General features: G+C 45.8%; 1 protein-coding gene across 11 annotated transcripts in view; it reads left to right on the top strand.

Moving 5' to 3' along the window:
- Positions 1-18,233, top strand: part of DAPK1 (death associated protein kinase 1) — a 207,534-nt gene that overhangs the window by 102,183 nt on the left and 87,118 nt on the right. For 10 of the 11 annotated variants that reach the window (XR_008537098.2, XM_016961086.3, XM_016961085.4 and 7 more), the window contains one exon: positions 5,191-5,412. Coding sequence is in view for 6 of the 11 variants with exons in the window: in XM_016961086.3 (XP_016816575.1) it covers positions 5,191-5,412 (222 nt within the window). In the remaining 5 variants the exon portion in view is untranslated. Of the gene's footprint in view, positions 1-4,579; positions 4,665-5,190; positions 5,413-18,233 lie in introns of those variants that run through there. The other variant, XM_063787722.1, reaches the window with a different exon arrangement.

Raw genomic sequence — 18,233 nt, 5'->3', positions numbered from 1 at the left:
AGAAATTCACTGCAAACACTAAACCATTGCTCTTAGGAGAAATCCAGGGTTACCTTCTTGTGAGTCTCTGGTCAAATCATTTTTGTCATTTTTGCACAACCTTGTTTTATGTGTGTTTCTGTTTAAAGACATCGTATATATATATATGTGATTCATTAACATTGAACTCAAGGCAAACAGCACATTACGCATGCCTGAATGAAGCTTATCTAACACACATAGTCTCTCCCTGAGTCATATCACAGCTTTGTTGTGCTTAGAAACACTAGACAGCACCACAGTACTATACTTGGGGGTCATTGTATACAGTGAAATTACCAATAAAAAACGTGACACTAAATGGGCTGCGGAGAGCACACTCGATTATGGTGTGAGAGCCAAAGCAAGAAGGCAGCTGTTTGACTTCAGCTAGGAACGTGTGCAGCAGCCTCTCCAATTTTCCACGATCCTCTCCAATTTTCCACGATCCGTGCATGTCCACAAGTGACTGTGAAAGTGCCAGAAATATTGACTTGGAGGTTACAAATAAATTTTATGCCTCCTGCAGTGACTCATGCCTGTAATTCCCCCACTTTGGGTGGCCGAGGTGGGAGGACTGCTTTGAGCCCAGGAGTTCGAGACCAGCCTAGGCAACAGAGCGAGACTCTATCTCTGCAAGAAAGAAAAAAAAGAAAATTAGCTGGGTGTGGTGATATGCTCCTGTAGTTCCAGCTGCTCGGGAGGCCAAGGTGGGAGGATTGCTCGAGCTCGGGAGGTCAAGGCTGCAGTGAGCTGTGATTGCATCACCACACTACAGCCTGCGCGGCAGAGCGAGACCCTGTCTCAAGAAAAGAAAAAAAAATTACTAAGTAGGTGAATTCACCAGTACAAAATCCATTAATAATAAGGATCACTTGTACTGCTTTATCAAAATTAAATGTCATAGCATGCAAAGAATTTCTCTTTTCCAGTAAAGAGCTACCTTCCCCCATCCATTGAACAGCCCCAGCTGTATTAATGGTAATTAATTAATAATGCAGCCATCCGTACCGTTGTTAATTACTGACTGGCCTCAGTGCATGGGTGTGAGGAGGGGGCAGAAGGGACAAGCGCCCCCAGCGTGGTTGGCGGCAGTGGCCTTGCTGCTTTGTGTGCATTCGCTTTGCTCCCTGGTCTGTCTGAGCTCGCCCTTGAAGCTGGATCATGGTATTCCTCTGAGGGCACACGATTTAGGAATCCTCACCAGAAGAGTAAACACACAAGCTGTTTTTTTAAGTTATTGTTGTCTTTGGGGAGGCAGAGGTTGGGTGAAGAGGAACTGTCCCCCCAAAGGAGTCCCGATCCAGGGTGGAAAGCGGGTCCAGGCCCAGCTGCTCAGGAAGGAAGGGATCGGAGCAGCAATTCACCAACAGTCCAATTCAAATTAGACCTCACAAAGCAAACTACTCTGATTAGGGAAGAGCTGCTCCTCCAGGAGTCTGTCCTCACAGTTTGCTGGCTGCCTGAGGAGACTGTGCTATGGAAATGCCCTACAGGCTTACCCATCACACACAAAGGCTCCCAAAGGCCCCCAGGTGGGCCTGGCTGCTGGCACTTTGGCTCAGCTTGTGACTCTGAGCTCCCAAGGCCAGGGCCAGCCTGCCTGAGCAGTTATAAGTGGCAACACACCCTCTGGGTGGGGACAGGCAGCAAAAGGAGGAAGGGAGTGAGGATTTAGCAATAGTTGTACACATCGTTAGCACAGGACAGCCCTGTCATGGGCTTTTTTTTTTTTTTTTTTTTTTTTTTTTTTTGTCCTATGAGGGCTCTTTTCTCTCTGGCAGTCATGAGAGGTAGGTACTTGGGGGGTAATACTGCATCACTGTGAGACTGAGGCAACAGTGTGCTGATGAAAATAACTCCAGTTGTCGCAGATTAATAATAGCTAACAGTTACTGAAGACTCCCTATGGTCAGGTGCTGTCCTAAACACTTCATGCGCTCATTTCATCCTACTCCCTCCAAGACAGGCAGTTATTATGCCCACTCTACAGATAAGAAAACTGAGGCCTAGAGTGGCTAAGTCCTAAATAAACCTTGGGTTACACAGCTGGCTCCTAGCCGTTACACAATTCTGTTGAACTATAATGCAGAACCCTTTGTCTAACTCCTCGGGTTCTCAGGGTTATAGATTCAGGCGTCAGCTGCAGCATATGTGCGTTGTGCGTGGACTACATGAAGTAGGTCTGCACCCAGGGCCTCAGGAGATGTGAAGATGAGCCTGGCAGCCGTTTGTCCCCCAGGCATTGGCAGTCTGGGAGGGTGGGAAAGGCAAGAATGGGCAGAAAACAGCAGGTGCCCCTGAGGGGTATGGGGTGCTCTTTCGACTCAGGGATATGGCAGATTGGAGGAAAGGGAATAGATTGTTAGGGGTGTCAGGGAAGAATAGGGAACGGTATCTTAAAAGAGGTGACATTGCAGTAGGTCTAGAACAAGGTTCTCAAGCTCATTCTAGACCCTCATTTTACTCTCTGCAGTCAGGGTTAGCCAGTACCCCAGCATCCACACAGAGCCTTCCTACCCACCAGCTCTTATCCCCTCCAGCCAGCACTTTTCATATGGGGACCCTGCAGTGTGAGTGAGGGATCCATTGTCAGGTGACAGAGTCCATTCCCCAGGTTTCGCTGTAAACGAAGGCACCACAGTTCACACGGGCATGAGCACACATGACATTCAGCACCTGCCTTCATCCTGCCATCAGGGCTAACCTGCCTTTACTTACCATCTTCCCATAAATAAAATGGAGAAACTTCCAATATAGAACATTTGGAGGTGAAAACGCACGTGGAAGAGTCTTTGTATCTAGGCTTGCATTGAAATTCTCTGTGACTCTCCTGCCAGAAGGATTTTCTTTTTTCTTTTTTTTTTCTTTTTCCCCCTGAGACGGAGTTTTGCTCTGTCACCCAGGCTGGAGTGCAGTGGCACGATCTCGGCTCACTGCAAGCTCCACCTCCCAGGTTCAAGCAATTCTCCTGCCTCAGCCTCCTGAGTAGCTGAGATTACAGGCACGCGCCACCACACCTGGCTAATTTTTGTATTTTTAGTAGAGACGGGGTTTCACCATGTTGGCCAGGCTGGTCTCGAACTCCTGACCTCATGATCCACCCACCTCGGCCTCCCAAAGTGGTTTTTCTTTCTCTGTCTCTCTGTTTTTCTCTCTCTCTCTCTCTCGGCTTTTTAGTTTTGAATTTTAAAGCACCATGATTGAAACTACTGAGTCTGCCTTGAGTTGTAAGTCTCTGAGACAAGTTGCTTTGGCCATGTGTGAGGTATGAATGGGCCCAGCCTCTGGAACTATCAGCTTGGTTGTTGGTTGGCTGGGCTGGGCTGGGCCTCCCTATCCTGGGTCCTTTTGAATCTGCCTGGTGGGGACACAATAACATCTTTGTAAGGAGGGGCCTGGACTCTAAAGGAAGCAGCTGACTGTGTTTTAAATTCAAGCTCTTTTCCCTCTTCTCTCCGTATGCCCCATCTCTGCCACCCTCCGCCCCACAATAGAGGGAAGGTTTTTACTCCTCAGAGAAATTGGATTTTGGTTGTAATGAAGTCATTACATAGACCCCGTAACTGTTTAAGGTAGCGAGTTTACAGGCAGTCGGTGCTGGCATTCCAGTGTGATTTATTCTTCAGCTTCTCAGCTATCCTGCTGCAGGGGCAAAGCGGGTATTAACAACCTGTCATGCAAAAAATTTGATACAGCTATAAAGATAATCCTTCTCTCTGTGTTTCTTCTTCACTGGCCTCCTACTGCTAAAGTAAATGAGTAATGTTTTAAAGTATCCATTCTTTAACATCAAAATATTATCCTTAATTTGCTTTTCTCTCTGGTTTTTGTCTTCGTGTGAGGATAAAGCCAGCTAAAAATACCTGTGATAATCCTTTACATAGCAGTTATCCAGCAGGTACCAAGAAACATACAGATCCTGCGATGGGTGAATCGACCCTTCCTTGGGCACTAGGGAAGAACGAAGGGCACCAGCATGGGTCCAGGAGGGTCTTTCCGTTGTGTTCCGCTGACTATCAGTGGGGCCTGTGTACCTCTCACCGTCTCACGTACTTACTGCCTACCGCTTATTATTTTGAGTCAAGTTCTATTATTACAGTCTTTAATATATGGGAAAGGGAATCTGGTTATTTGCTGTGACGTTTAAGGTGCTTTCCTCTGCAAGAAGTAGAAAACCCATCAAACTGACTTGAGCCATAAAAGGAATTTATTGGCTTATGTCGCTGAAACATCACAGGCAGATGGTTTCAGGCCAGGGCTGATCCAGTGACTCCATGGTGTCACTGCAGACCTGGTTTCTTTCCTTTTACTGGCTCTGCTTCTGCAGTGGTTGTCTTCAAACTAAGAGTGGCTCTCCTCATGGTCCCAAGATAGTTGGCAGCGGCTTTGTGGGGGGGTTCTGTCACACTCAAAAGAGAAAAGAGTCTCAGAAAGCCTGTGTCTCTGCATCCTCTGAAGGGTCTTACTTGGCATGTGGTCAGGAGAATGGAGTGGACTGATTGGCTCAGCCTAGGTCACATGATCCGTATTTACAGTTGGGGGTGGAATCGGCTTCCCCAGAACCACAAAGATCCCTGGGTAGAAATACCTTGAGACGAGAGGAGAGGGGAGATAATGCTGGAGAAGTGACCAACAAATATTTGGTACATATGATTTATCAGTCGCTTAATTGTAAACAAAATAATAGACCTTTTTCTGTTCTGTGTATTTAAATTGGTTAATATTGGTGCTAGAAATATGTTGTTGAAGGCAGGACTTCATATATATTTTTTTTACCGATTCCCTGGTCTCAATCCCTCGTTTTTCAGGCTCAGAGACTAGACGTGCAGGAAAAGAGTTTGCTGGAAGTGAGGTCAGATCACAGAGCTCCTTGCTGCTGTCCCAGGACCTGAAGTGGGAGGGAAGGAGGAGAGGACAGAAATGGAGACATGATCACTCTTTCAATAAAATATACTTTAAAAGTTTGTATTCCTTGCAGCATTATTTATAAAGAAACAGGCTTAGTGTAAATGAATGATGATAAGAAACATCCCTACCTAATTTGTTACTTTCCACAATTGGAACTTTCCTATTCACAGTTCTCTTGTCCCCCTCTGCACCATGCCACATCCTCACTCAAATCCGGTTTTTTTTATGAACGATAAAGAATCCTCCATCTTCTCTTTTCAGTGGACAGTTTGCGGTTGTGAAGAAATGCCGTGAGAAAAGCACCGGCCTCCAGTATGCCGCCAAATTCATCAAGAAAAGGAGGACTAAGTCCAGCCGGCGGGGTGTGAGCCGCGAGGACATCGAGCGGGAGGTCAGCATCCTGAAGGAGATCCAGCACCCCAATGTCATCACCCTGCACGAGGTCTATGAGAACAAGACGGACGTCATCCTGATCTTGGAACTGTGAGTGCCGCCTGGGCCAGGCTGGGGAGAGGGTGTGGTGGGCGTCAGCTGGCATCTTTGTTCCAGCTGGACCATGCCACAGCGAGCCCAAGAGAGGGATCAGGAATTGGTTCTGCTGTATGAGGTGTGTGAGAACAATGCCGTGCTGCCTGACCTGAAACCCAGCTGCAGGGATCTAGAACAAACTCTAAAGAGCAGCTCCCATCACTGTGGTTTCACCCAGTTTGCGAGAGGGTCTCCCAGTCTTGTGGTTCACCAGTTTCTGGGGTTCATCTTTACCGTGAGCACATCTGTTTTCTGAGTTTCCTGTTAAGCTTCAAACATATGTCCTTCTCCCCTCTCACTCTATTCCTTTCCTCTCTCTGTTTGTTTTTCTGCCTTTCTTCCTCTGTTCTCTTTATCTCTTCCCCCCATCTCTTCCCCCTCCATCTTAAATGCACGAACCCCATTTTTAACTGTTAATTCCATCAACACTAATTATATGAATGGGTAAAATTGAGCCAGAATCACTCAAAAAGGACTTGTTTTTAAAGCAAGTTGCTGATTTTCTCAGGCAAGCCATGCCCGTCGGATGTTATTATGGGAAACTGATTGTGGCAGGTTATTCTGTGGCATTTCTCATCTCCCTCTCCCACCCCTCCGGTCCCCAGCTTCCTGCCTGCTGTGCTGAGTGGGGCCCCACTCCCTGTGGCTGAGTCCAGCAGCACATGCTGGCGAGAGAGGACAGGAAGCCAGCTTGGGGCGCACATCTGCTCTGTCTCCGGGCTTTTGGGATGGAGGCGAGATGTGAGTGCCTTGAGGGAGGAGGGGCGGATGGAACCAAAGAAGATTTGAGGACAAACCAATCCTCAGTGGCTCGTAGTGATGACAGGCTCCATCCATTGAATTCAGCCTCTTGAATTCAGATTTGCCCTTTTGCCCATCCAACAGTCCCCTTCTTTGCGATCCAACGGCCTCCTTCTTTGCAGATACCTTAGGGGTAAGAAGAGATTTTCAAGACCAGAGGAGAAGGTTGGCAGAGCTGCCAGGCCGGCTCCCAGGCGCCACCCTGCAGGTACCTCCACTTTGCAATCCCAGGTGCCTGCGGTCCCCACAGCATCTTGTCTCATCACTGGGATTTGGGCACATTTCTTTATGGGTCTCAGCTACAAATTTCTTAACCATAAAATGGGGTTAATAATATCTCAGATGGTTTATGGGGAGATAAATGAGATAAGAATTTTTAAATACCTAACACTGTGCTGGTTGGTAGATGAGATTAATATGCTCCCTCCCTCCCTTCCTTCCTCTCTCTCTCTCTCCCTTCCTTCCTCCCTCTGTCTCTCCCTCCCTCCCTCTCTCCTTCCTTCCTTCCTTCCCTCCTTCCTCCCTCCCTCCCTCTCTCCCTCTCTCCCTCCCTCCGTTTCCCCTTCCTTCCTTCCTTCCTTCCTCCCTCCCTCCCTCTCTCTCTCCTTCCTTTTCTCCCTCCCTCCATCTCTCCTTCCTTCCTTCCTTCCTCCCTCTCTCTCCCCCTCCCTCCCTCTCTCCTTCCTTCCTTCCTCCCTCTCTCTCTCCCTCCCTCCCTCTCTCCTTCCTTCCTTCTTTCCTTCCTTCCTTCCTCCCTCCCTCCCTCCCTCCTTTTTCTCCTTCCCTCCCTTCCTCTCTCCTTCCTTCCTCCCTTCCTCCCCCCTTCCAAATCAGCAGCTCTCAATCTTGGCACAAGTGACATTTTGGGCTGAATCATTCTTCCTTCAGGCTGTCCTAAACATTGTAGAATGTTTAGCAGCATCTCTGGCTTCTACCTACTAGATTCCAGTAGCACTCTTCCCCCATGTTGTGACAACTAAAAATATATCCAGACATTGCCACATGTACCCTGGGGGCAAAATCTCCTGCTTCCCCCGTACCCTCCCACCCTCGCAACTGAGAACTCTGGCTTTAAAGGAAGAACAGAGCTTTAAGGGGCCAGGAGATTTAGGACTTGCTTAGGGTACAACAGAGGAAAAAGGACAAATCATGGTGTAATCCTCACTGTGGCTTTATGTGGCTCCTGGGAGACAGCAGCCTAGAGTGAAGATGGGGGCTGGGGAACCAGACAGAACTGGGATCAAAATCCAGGGCAAATCCTTTCTTGTCTTTAAGCCTACATTTCCTGCCTTAAGACAGTGCATACAAAGTGCCTGGAAAAAGAAACATAACAAATCACAACTATTCTGCCTTTTCAAATAATTCCCAGGTTGTGCCCAGTGACTCAAGAATGCCACTTATCCTCATTTCATACTAAAATATTTGAGCGATGCCTATGAGTCACTGCCCCTCTTGTGCCTCTCTGCATGTACATATTGTGCATTCAACATCTGTTGTCTGACCCCAGTTCATAGATAGTTCCCATTAGGTGCATTTACTCTGTGCCTAAATTGGGTGGCATACAATTATTTTTTTACCATTTGATTATGTAAAAATTTTATTTATAATACAGCAAATATAGTGTTGGAGGAGGGTTGTGTCATTCTATGAAAGTTAACGCATGTAAATCATGTAACCAGCACTCTAACTGGGACTCAGAACAGTTCTCATACCCCTAAATATTTCAGTACCCCTTGTATTAATACTATCCCTTCACGCCTGCCCTCTACTGCCTAACCCCTGGCAAGCCCTGAGCTGGTCTTCATTACTGTTTGTATTAGTCCATTCTCACACTGCTATAAAGGCAGACCCGAGACTGGGTAATTTGTGAAGAAAAGAGATTTAATTGACTCATGGTTCTGCAGGCTGTACAGGAAGCATGGCTGGGGAGGCCTCAGGAAACTTACAATGATGGCAGAAGGTAAAGGGGAAGCAAGAGCCATCCTCACATGGCCGGCAGGAGGAAGAGAGAGAGAAGGGGGAGGTGCTACACACTTTCAGACAACCAGATCTCCTGAGAACTCTATCAGGAGATCAGCAAGGGGGAAGTTCACCCCCCATGATTCATTCACCTCCCACCAGGCCCCTCTTCCAACATTGGGAATTATAATCCGACATGAGATTTGGATGGAGGCACAGAGCCAAACCATATCACTACTGTTTTGTCGTTTTGAAAATGTCCAATGAATAGAATCATACAGTATACAAGTGTTTGAAAGTAGCTTCTTTCACTCAGCATAATGCATTGGAGATTTGTGCATGAAGAGTGAGTCTGTTTTTATTACTGAGTAGTATTTCATTGTATGGATTTTTTATAAACCATTCACCCATTTGGGTTGTTTCTGGTATTTGATAATTAGGAGTAAAACTGCTACAAACATTCCCATACAGACTTGTGTGTGGGCATAGGTTTTTATTTCTCTTCAGTAAATACCTAGAGATCTTGGGATTGCTGGGTCGTGTAGTAAATGTATGTTCAACTTTATGAGAAACTGCCAAGCTGTCTTCTAAAGTGAGCATACCGTTTTACAGTCCCTGCAGCAATGGATGAGAATTCCAATTGCTCCACCAGTGGGGCTCTGTACTGTTTTTCAATTGTAGGCTTTCTAATAGTTGCATCTTGGCATACAGCTTTACATTGTTAACTGCATGATGACCCTAAATGAAAGCTGAGCGATCTCACTAGGAACAGCTTTTAGATGGAGTGAGCGGGAGGGCCCTTAGGAGCTGGCCACTTCCTTCACGGGGCTAGACAGGTCCCTGGTTATTTGCTCTTCATAAATTCTAGTGTCCCCTGGGAGCTGACTGTTTTTGCCTCTTCACCACCCAGGCATCTGAGGGGTTGTGATGGTTACCTTCATGTGTCAACTTGACTGGACCATGAGGATCCCAGATATTTGGTCAGACATTATTCTCGGCATGCCTGTGAGGATGTTTTTGGGGTGAGATTAGCATTTGAATCAGTAGACTGAATAAAGCAGAACACATTCGGGAATGTGGGTGGCTCCATCAATCAGCGGGAGGCCCAAATAGAACAAAAAGGCTGACCCTAAGTAGGAGACCATTTTTCCTGCCTAACGTGGCTTTGAACTGGGACACCGGCTTTTCCTTGCCTTTGGACTTAAACTGAAGCGTCAGCTCTTCCTGCGTCTTGAGCCTGATGGCTTGGGCTGGAACTACACCAGCAGCTCTACTGAGTTGCCAGCTTGCCGACTCACCTGGCAGATTTGGGGACCTGCCAGCTTCCATAATAATGTGAGCAAATTCCTATGCATATGATGCGTAGGATGCATATGCACGGTACGATGCGTGTTTCTCTGGAGAACCCTGATAATACAGTGGCACTAAGTACCTAAGAACAGAAAGTGCACCCTTACTATTATCTTGGAAGTCTGTCTCCTTTTTTATAGATTTACGTTTCCTTGAAGAGGTGTGTTATAATTTTTTTTCTTTTTGCTATACTTGTTTTGGAGGTTATGTTTTATAATTTTTAATAGACTATTGAAAATATTAAATCTGTCCAGGAGAAACAGTCATCTTTGCCTTTGAGAAAATTATCATCCTAAATTCTAATGTCTTTAACAGAAGCTTTAGTCATCAGTGACAGATTCCATTTCCACTTTTCTTTCTTAAGAATGCTGAAGTACAGTGGTGGTTAAGGAGAGAATCAAAATGAAGAACTTGTCAGAATATAACCCCATGAGGTAATAGTGGCTGTTTGTCTGAATCTTCTGGCTCAGTAATTTTTGTGTGGATATAGTTTTTGGATTTACTGCTTTGACATGAAGTCCACGGCAAGTCGAACTTCCTCTGAGGGTTAGTGATGAAGCGGGTCCCCTTGTTGAAGACTTGTGCCTGTCTCTACCTTATATATGTGAGTTCTGTCCTCCAGACTCCATGCCCATCCTTCCCACTGAAATAAACATCCCAAACTACCCCTTCTCTTGGTATTTTGTGAACCACTGCCACTGACCCAAAAAGGTATCTTTGCTGTCCTTTGTACAGAAACTATTTGGGATCTGCATTAATGGTGCAGTTGTCAAATCCCAGTCCAGGATCTGCCCTTTACCATTTTTGCAAGCCTGAAAGTCGCTTTAAAGTCATGTGTTTTTCCCCCACTTGCTTCACTGGAGAATCATTCACAGAGGATCTGTCATTGCAGCTCAGCATAGCATATACCTGAAGGAGGTAAATGTGATTTCTTAAAATCACGATTTCAGATTTCATGTCCTCCACGTCCCATTGTTCTCTAATGAAGTCGTGCCAATACCAAAATTTCTTCTTACTGTGTTGCAGCTCACCCACACATCATCACACGGGCAAGCCACTACAAAACTTTCACCTTCAGTGCTTGAATCGTTTCATAACTCGCCTTGTTATCTGGTGAAGGGCGAAGCCAAACTCACAGAACTTAAAGTCGATGCTATTTCTAAAGTGTGTGGCATTGTTCATTAGCAGCCCTGGCTTCTAGCTTTCCATTCCTAAACTTGCTGCTCAGAAACAGCTAGGTATTTTGGTCTGTGGATAGTTATGCATTTTTCTGTCTAGCTGTTGTCTGCCCAGCCATTGTTCAAACCCAAGTGCCCTTAGGGGCTAGGCATACAATGTAAATGAGGATGGTTGGCCTCCATGAAGCCTCAGTGTCAGGGATGCACCAGCTGTGGAGACTGTGGCCCACTGGAGCCCTGAGGCCCCACCCCGAAGGGACAGCCACCAATCAGTTGATTGTTCCTGTGTGTAATTTTGGATTCAGTGTTGTCAGCTCTTCCAGTTTTTTCAGGAAAAGTCTGTAATCTAGATTTTTAATATTGGCAGTCAGTTCATAGTATTCACGAACAGACAAAATAAAACATCTGAAGATTGTGTGTCTTGTACACAATCCAAATTCTAGCCTGTTTTATGTAAGCACATACTTTATCTAGCACATACTTTGTAAGTATGTGAGCACATACTTTATCTAGCACAGACTTCCAAATTCTAGCCTGTTTGATGTAAGCAATAAGTTGATCACTACTATAGGAGAAGTAACATGAGAAAGACTGCCTCAAAGGGTTAGTGATTCTATGGGAAGGGCAAGATGCACACTTAGCATTATAAAATGATTTTTTAAAAAAATGTGCAGTTTAAAACAATGGCTCTTAAACTTTAGCATGCATCAGAATTGCCTGAAGGGCTTGTTTGACTATTTGACAGGCTTCCAGAGTTTTGTATTCAGTGGGTTTGGGGTGGGACCTAGGCATTTGCATTTTTATTTAATTTTATTTTTCCTAGAGACAGGGTGTCCCTATGTTACCCAGGCTGGCCTCAAGCTCCTGCACTCAAGCGCTTCTCCTGCCTCAGCCTCCTGAGTAGGTGGGACTGGGGTGTAAGCCACTGGGCCCAGCTCAGAATTGACTTTTTGGTTTTTTTCTTGAGATAGGGTCTCATTCTGTCACCCAGGCTGGAATGCAGTGGTGCAATCATAGCTCACTGCAGCCTTGAACTCCCGGGCTCAAGTGATTCTCCCACTTCTGCCTCCTGAGTAGCTGGGATTACAGGTGTGTGGCACCACACTGAGCTATTTTTTATTTTTTGTAGCTTCAGTGTCATTTTGTTGCCCAGGCTGGTCTCGACCTCCTGGGCTTATGCAGCCCTCTCACCCTGTCCTCCCAAGTTGCTGGAATTACAGTTGTGAGCCACAGCGCCCAGCCAGAATTTCAATCTTTTCTTTTTTCCTAACCTTGAAAGCCAGAATTTCCATTTTTAACAGATTCCCGGGTGATGCGGATGCTGCTGGTCTGGGTTCATCTTTTGAGAGGCTGTGCTCCCCAAAAAGGGTATGTTGAAGTGCTATGTCCCTGTCTTAGTTCATTTTGGGTTTTGCAATAACAAGACCACAGACTGGGTAATTTATAGAGAAAATAAGTTTATGTCTTACAGTGCTGGAGGCAGGAAGTCCATTTTGCTGCATGTGATGTGAGTCTTCTTACTGTCATAACATGGCAAAAGGCATCGCGTGGCAAGAGAGGGCAAGAGCCCACTCGCAGGAGCCCTTTTTTAAAGGTACTAAACCGACCCATGAAGGTGGAGGAGCCCTTATGGCCTAAATTGCTTCTTAAAGTCCCTACCTCTCAACACTCTTACAATGGCAATTAAATCTCAACTTGAGTTTTGGAGAGGACAAACATTCAAACCGTAGCACCATAGTATCTCAGAACTTGACCTTTTTGGATATGAGATTGTTTTAGATGTAATTAGTTAAGATGAGGTCATACTGGAGTAGCACAGAGAACCTAATCTGATAGGACTGGTGTCCTTATAAGAAGGCCCTGTGGAGACAGAGGAATGGAGTGAAGCATCTATACGCCAAGGAACCTGCCAGAAACTAGGACAGAGGCATGGAGCAGATTCATCCTCAGATCCCTTAGAAGGACCAGCCCTGCCAACGTACTGAGTTAGGACTGCCAGCCCCCAAAACTATGTGATAACAAGTTGTTGTTTTAAACCACCCCATTTGTGGTCCTTTGTTAGGGCAGGCCTAGGAAACTAACACAGAGGCACCAGTTAACAGAAACTAGATTTCCTGGACTGGGAGCCTACTCGCATGTTGATCTAAAATTCTATAAGCAAGTTAGAAACAAAACAAAACATAATGCCTAATTATGGTAATGCCATCAGGTAACTGCAAAATGATGCAATACGTACATCTCACTCCCTGCGGATAGCCTGAGCAGAGAAGGATTGGAGAGGGGGTGGGGGTTTGGAGTCTAACATAAGATAAGGAAGAAATGGACATCACCAGGTTCTGGCTTGCTTCAGGATGGTCACCTGAGTAGCTCTGGATCACATGTCTGAAAGGTTACCATGTTAAGAATTATAAAGTAAAAGTGCTAAGATGGCCAAGTAAGTATTGGCATAGTGGATTGTTCCAGAGAAATCAAGCCAGTTTGGTTCTCCAATCCTAAATGTCTCCCCTTATTTGTTCTGCTTCCATTTCGAAGCACATCTTTAAAACAGAGTAACCCCATTTAGCTTTGTCTCTCTTTCTTTGTGACAGGAAATTCCATTTAATTAGTGCAGTCTGCTATGGTTGTAGCCAAGTGCAGGGCGTGGAGTGAATAATGCATTTTTTATATTTAAAAAGGTAAATTTTGCTGATTTTTTTAATCATGATAAAACAACATACAGTTGACCATCTTAACCATTTTTAAGTGCACAGTACAGCAGTGTTAATTCTATGCATATTGTTGTGCAACAGATTCCTAAAACCTTTTCGTCTTGCAAAACTGAAATGCTGTGCCTATTGAACAACTCTTCTTTTTAGCTCTGTGTTTTACTTTGGCTAAGTTAATAATTTCTGGAATTCAGTTTGCCCATCACAAACAACTGCTAAGTTGTATTCAAACATTTGTGCAATATTAGGTCACTTTATGTAGGATCACGGTTCAGTTGGCTCACTCTCTCATAACCAAACTGAGTTGCAAAATAACCAGAATACAAATACAACTTTGTTTTTCATTGTATGTCAGCGTGGTGCATGTATGTAGACGAACACATGGTGCCTTGGTCAGCAAGATCAGAATCGCAAGAGCCTTTGAAGAAACACATGCAGTGATTAAAGTGATAGTTTCAAAGGATCTTAAAAGTGGCAAAAATTGTACAGAGCTGAATGTGGTGGTCGGGACTTAGGGAAGCTGATAAATGGGGTGTGTGGCACAGAGCCCTTCAGTTTCCCTGTCTCTGCTTCTCTCTGGGCGCTCACGAACCACAATAGCACACACTCAGACTTCCTCAATGCCTTCTTTTGCTGCCACATTTGTTCTCTCTTTTCTGAGCTCGAGCCGGCTCTTTTGACTTTTTGAACTTTTGTCTTTATTCACAAAGGTAATTTCAAGAGCTCTTGTGGGTTCCACTTCTGGCATCCCGCTCCTCAGATATCTACTATTAGGCAAGAGCAGAGAAGTAAAGTGCATTTGGCAGCAGTCTCTGCCTTTCAAAGCAGAGCTAAATCATGTAAAATAAGTTATTTTCCATCCAGGCATTCTCTTGAGAAAGAAAACCCTGTGTGTGTCTTCCCCCATACTCTCACTTCTTGCCAGTTCAGTTGAAAAGTGTTCCCTTAATGTTATTAAATAGGTATTTTCACTCACTGAAGTGGATTATTTGATTTCTGCATGGTCTTAAGAAAAAGTGAGACAATAGGAGTCTTACAGACAAACCCTATGTGGTATCTGTGAGCTCATAGATCTGTAGTTTTTAGGATATAGTCATAACTTTAGTATCTGCCATGATGTTCTCCATGCTGAATACATGAGCTATAAGTAATATTTGGAATCTCTGCTTATCTCCAAGAAAGACCCATGATCGTGGTTAAAGTTTGGGAAACTGAGGCAATGCTGCTTAGTCACAGCTCCAGGCAGGTGACTATTCTTAGACTCCTTCCCAGGGACTAGACTCTTCTGCATCACTCTCTGGGGTGGTGCAGGTCCTGCAAATTGTTCATACTTCCTCTTAGAAACTCTCCCTGATCTCATATCTTCTTCTTCCTGTTTTGGCCAACCGCTTCCCCAACCTGCACATCAAGCGGGTGTAATGGAAGAGAACTTTGTGGAATTGTGGCTTTAGCTGTCCCCTCACAGGTACTGGTTTTGCCTCTTGCCCAGTTCCCTCTCTTTGCTGCTCCAGTATGTTCTCCATCCTTGTCGTGGGCTCCCCGGCACTGTGGCTGCCGCCATCCTGGCCAGGCAGCTGCCTCTCTCCACCCGGAGCCAAGTCCCTTCCAGGCCCTGGGACTGCCTGTTTGGTGGTCAGGCTCCACTCAAACCTTCCATTTGGCTTTCCCCCACTCTGGTCATACGGAGTCCACATCCAGGTCTTGCTGTGCCCAGAATTCTGGGATGGTGACTGGAGTGAGGGTTGGAGACAGGCAGCCGGGGATGGTTCGTCTCCAGCTGGTACTCCAAGATGGAGAGTGCCTAGGCCACAGGTCATGGGAGCATTGCTTTATTAGATCAGTATCTGCAAGCAGGTCAGTGACAGTCTTCCCAGACATCCTTGAGCCCCTCAGAGCATCCCCTTCTGCCTCATGTCGTTGCAAAATGTGGTTTAACAAGCAAATACTTCCAAGAACAACCTCATACTGCTTTTTTCTCCTAATTTGTATTTCCAGATAACCAAGTATTACCTCACCTTCTTCTATTTAACAACTCTTTTTTTCCCTGTGTGTAACTTGTTTTTAATATTGTCAAAATTACTGCGATGCAAATGAGGAACATCAGGGCTCCAGCGCGACCGCTGGGAATATGTGCTTGTTCCGTGTTGAAATGTCAGTTTCATTTCCAGCCTCTGAATGAAGGCAGTGACCGAGCATGGCTTCCGTGAGATGCAAACACTATTCAATTAACAGAGTTACATAGAAATGGGCTCAAGGACCTGGTCTTCCCTGGATGACAGAAGTGTCATTGACGTTTCCCCTAATATTTTGAGAGGAAAATTCAAGTAGAGTTGATTATTTCAAAAATGTAGGGTAGAACGTTCACTACTTTTAAGGCACTTGCACTTAGGCATGGGTCTTCCCAAACTGTCTGAAGAGAGGATATGGTTAAACAACTGAGTGGCTTTCCTTGGAGGAAAAGGGAAACTGCACTTCACTTTACCTTTCTGAGTCAGCCACAGTGGGCGCCTCCCTGAAATGATCTCATTTAATCCTTGCATGCAACTCTAGGAGAGTGGTGTTACCACCGTGCAGATAAGGAACGCTGTGCCCCCTCTGTCCACATATAGGTCACAGGAGCCGGTAGAGAGATGCTCATTCTCAGACAGTAGCCTCTTGGAGACAGAATTCTTTTGTTTGAGTTTTCTAAGCCCTAGGATTCTGCTAAGCCACTGTAGGATTTTGCCTGCAAGGCCCCATTGTCTGTGGGCTGGTTGGCCAGCTTTGCTCTTCCTTCTTGAGAGTGACTCTCACATTCCAGTGGTTCTGGAGACACATTTGCTCCTCCTCCATTTGAAAGCAGTGATTTAGCTTTTGAAAGCCAACCTGGCCTCCCAGGGCCCCTCACCTTTCTGCTTCCTTCTCTAGCGTGGCTGCATTGTTCTTGCCCCTCATTTCTTAGCATTTCCATGAAGTTGGGGGTGGGCAGAAGATGTTCTAGTTTTCCAGTGGGATTGCTGAAGCCTAGGAGTGGGATGGCTTCGTGGGGGCTCTGGTGTGATAGTGGCATGTGCCTATATGCCCCTTGGATATGTTTCTTTGAGGGCAAGACTATGTCCTACTCTGGCACCCACAACACTTAAGACTGTGCTTGGCCCAATACATGGATGTCAAGTCCAGATAGAGCAGGAGGAACAGCAGGATCTGAAAAAGAGTCACGTGTGGCTCAAGAACCAGTTAGTTGACCAGGGAGAAGGACAGTTTTGGGGGGAAATGTTGATTTACTTGCATGAGCTTCAGAAAACTCTTGACCGAGTTTCCTAAAGAGCAAAGTACCCCATCCTCTTGAGTATCAGGGTTTGGGTCAGTTTCGGTCCTACCAGGAAACAGATGACCCACACAAACAGGGAAATTTGAGACTTAACAAACATGTGTGCAAGGTTTAGAGAACATGATAAGTGATGGGGAAGCACCCTCTGAGAATGGAGCTGTCATCACCCTTGGGCCTGAAAAGTAAAACGGGAGTGGTGTGAGGACCCTGGAATGGATAACTTCCTGGAGAGCACTGCATAACACAAGCTGAGCCTCAGTAGAGGGCCTCAGCCAAATCCACGGCCACATGGCTGGAAACTGTTCTCCTTTTCTGTGGGGCTACCTGTTGGCCAAACCAAACTAGTGTCCTGTTTTCAAGGGAAGCTTTTGATTCAGTCTCTATGAGCAGCTTCCCTAAACCCAGAAGTGGATGTAGGAGATTGGAGCATAGATCTGGAGAGGCAGGGAGAAAGTAACTTCACTCTGAGTTCAAAGAGATTTGTCTCGGTTCTCTAGTCCAGATGACACTTCAGTCCTGATGCTGTAGCTAAGTAGTTACAACCCAAACTTCCCGGCGTCCCCCTCCCCCAATGGCATCCTTCCACTGAAAAATGCACAATTTGTCACTGCATAGTTAGGGTCCATTTGATCTCATGCCCTCTTTTCTCAAAGACTTTCTGCCCATCAGAAATTATTTAAAAGGGCGTACATTTTTTTGGAAGCATGATCCCCTTTTGTTTTTCCTATTTTCCACTTCCTTATTGGAATGGGGAGGTAGAGACATGGAGGGTGAGGGCCAGAAGTCTTGGCTCTTTGGCAGGTGATAGCTTTCCATTGCCAGGGCCACTTGCCTAGCAGGAAAGCTCAACACCACCTGCCTCTTCTACCCCTTGGGTGCCACATCCATCTCAGAAGGGATGCGAGTGGTCTTGGTGCTCCTTGACATCCATGTTTATAATGGATGCAATGGGAAGGGTTTTCCTGGAGACAGGACGCAATCCATACTCGCTTCCTTCTCTTCCTTGACTCTCATTCCCTCTTCAGATCACTTTCATCTACCTTCCATTTCCACTACTGCCACTGAAAGGGTGCTGCCAAAACTTTCTGATATTTATTGCAAAATGTATTAATTTGTATGCAGCCCATGGTACTCAATTGTCACCTCCTAATAAATTGGTAATCCCTACAAATGTATCTCTAGGTCTCTCTGGAGCCCTACAATTGCTTTTCCAGTGGCCTACTCGACATTTCCTCCAAGACGGGTCTCCCCAGGTACCTCAACTTCACGTGTCTTAAACTGGACTCATAGCATTCCCTTCATAGTCCCTGCTCCCCTCTGCTTCTCTAGCTCAGTCCGTGGCATCTGCATCTTCCTGGTTGGTCAGACTGGGAAGCTTGGAGCTCTCCTTGCCTCATTCTTCTCCCCCATTCTCCACTGTGCCACACATCTAGTCTTCCGTGACGTCCTGCAGGCTCTGCCACTGGAAGAGCT

Source organism: Pan troglodytes, chromosome 11 (genome assembly GCF_028858775.2).
Source record: "Pan troglodytes isolate AG18354 chromosome 11, NHGRI_mPanTro3-v2.0_pri, whole genome shotgun sequence".
Lineage (NCBI taxonomy): Eukaryota > Metazoa > Chordata > Mammalia > Primates > Hominidae > Pan > Pan troglodytes.
Note: the sequence above shows the minus strand (reverse complement) of the source record. Positions and strands in the feature narration are given on the sequence as shown.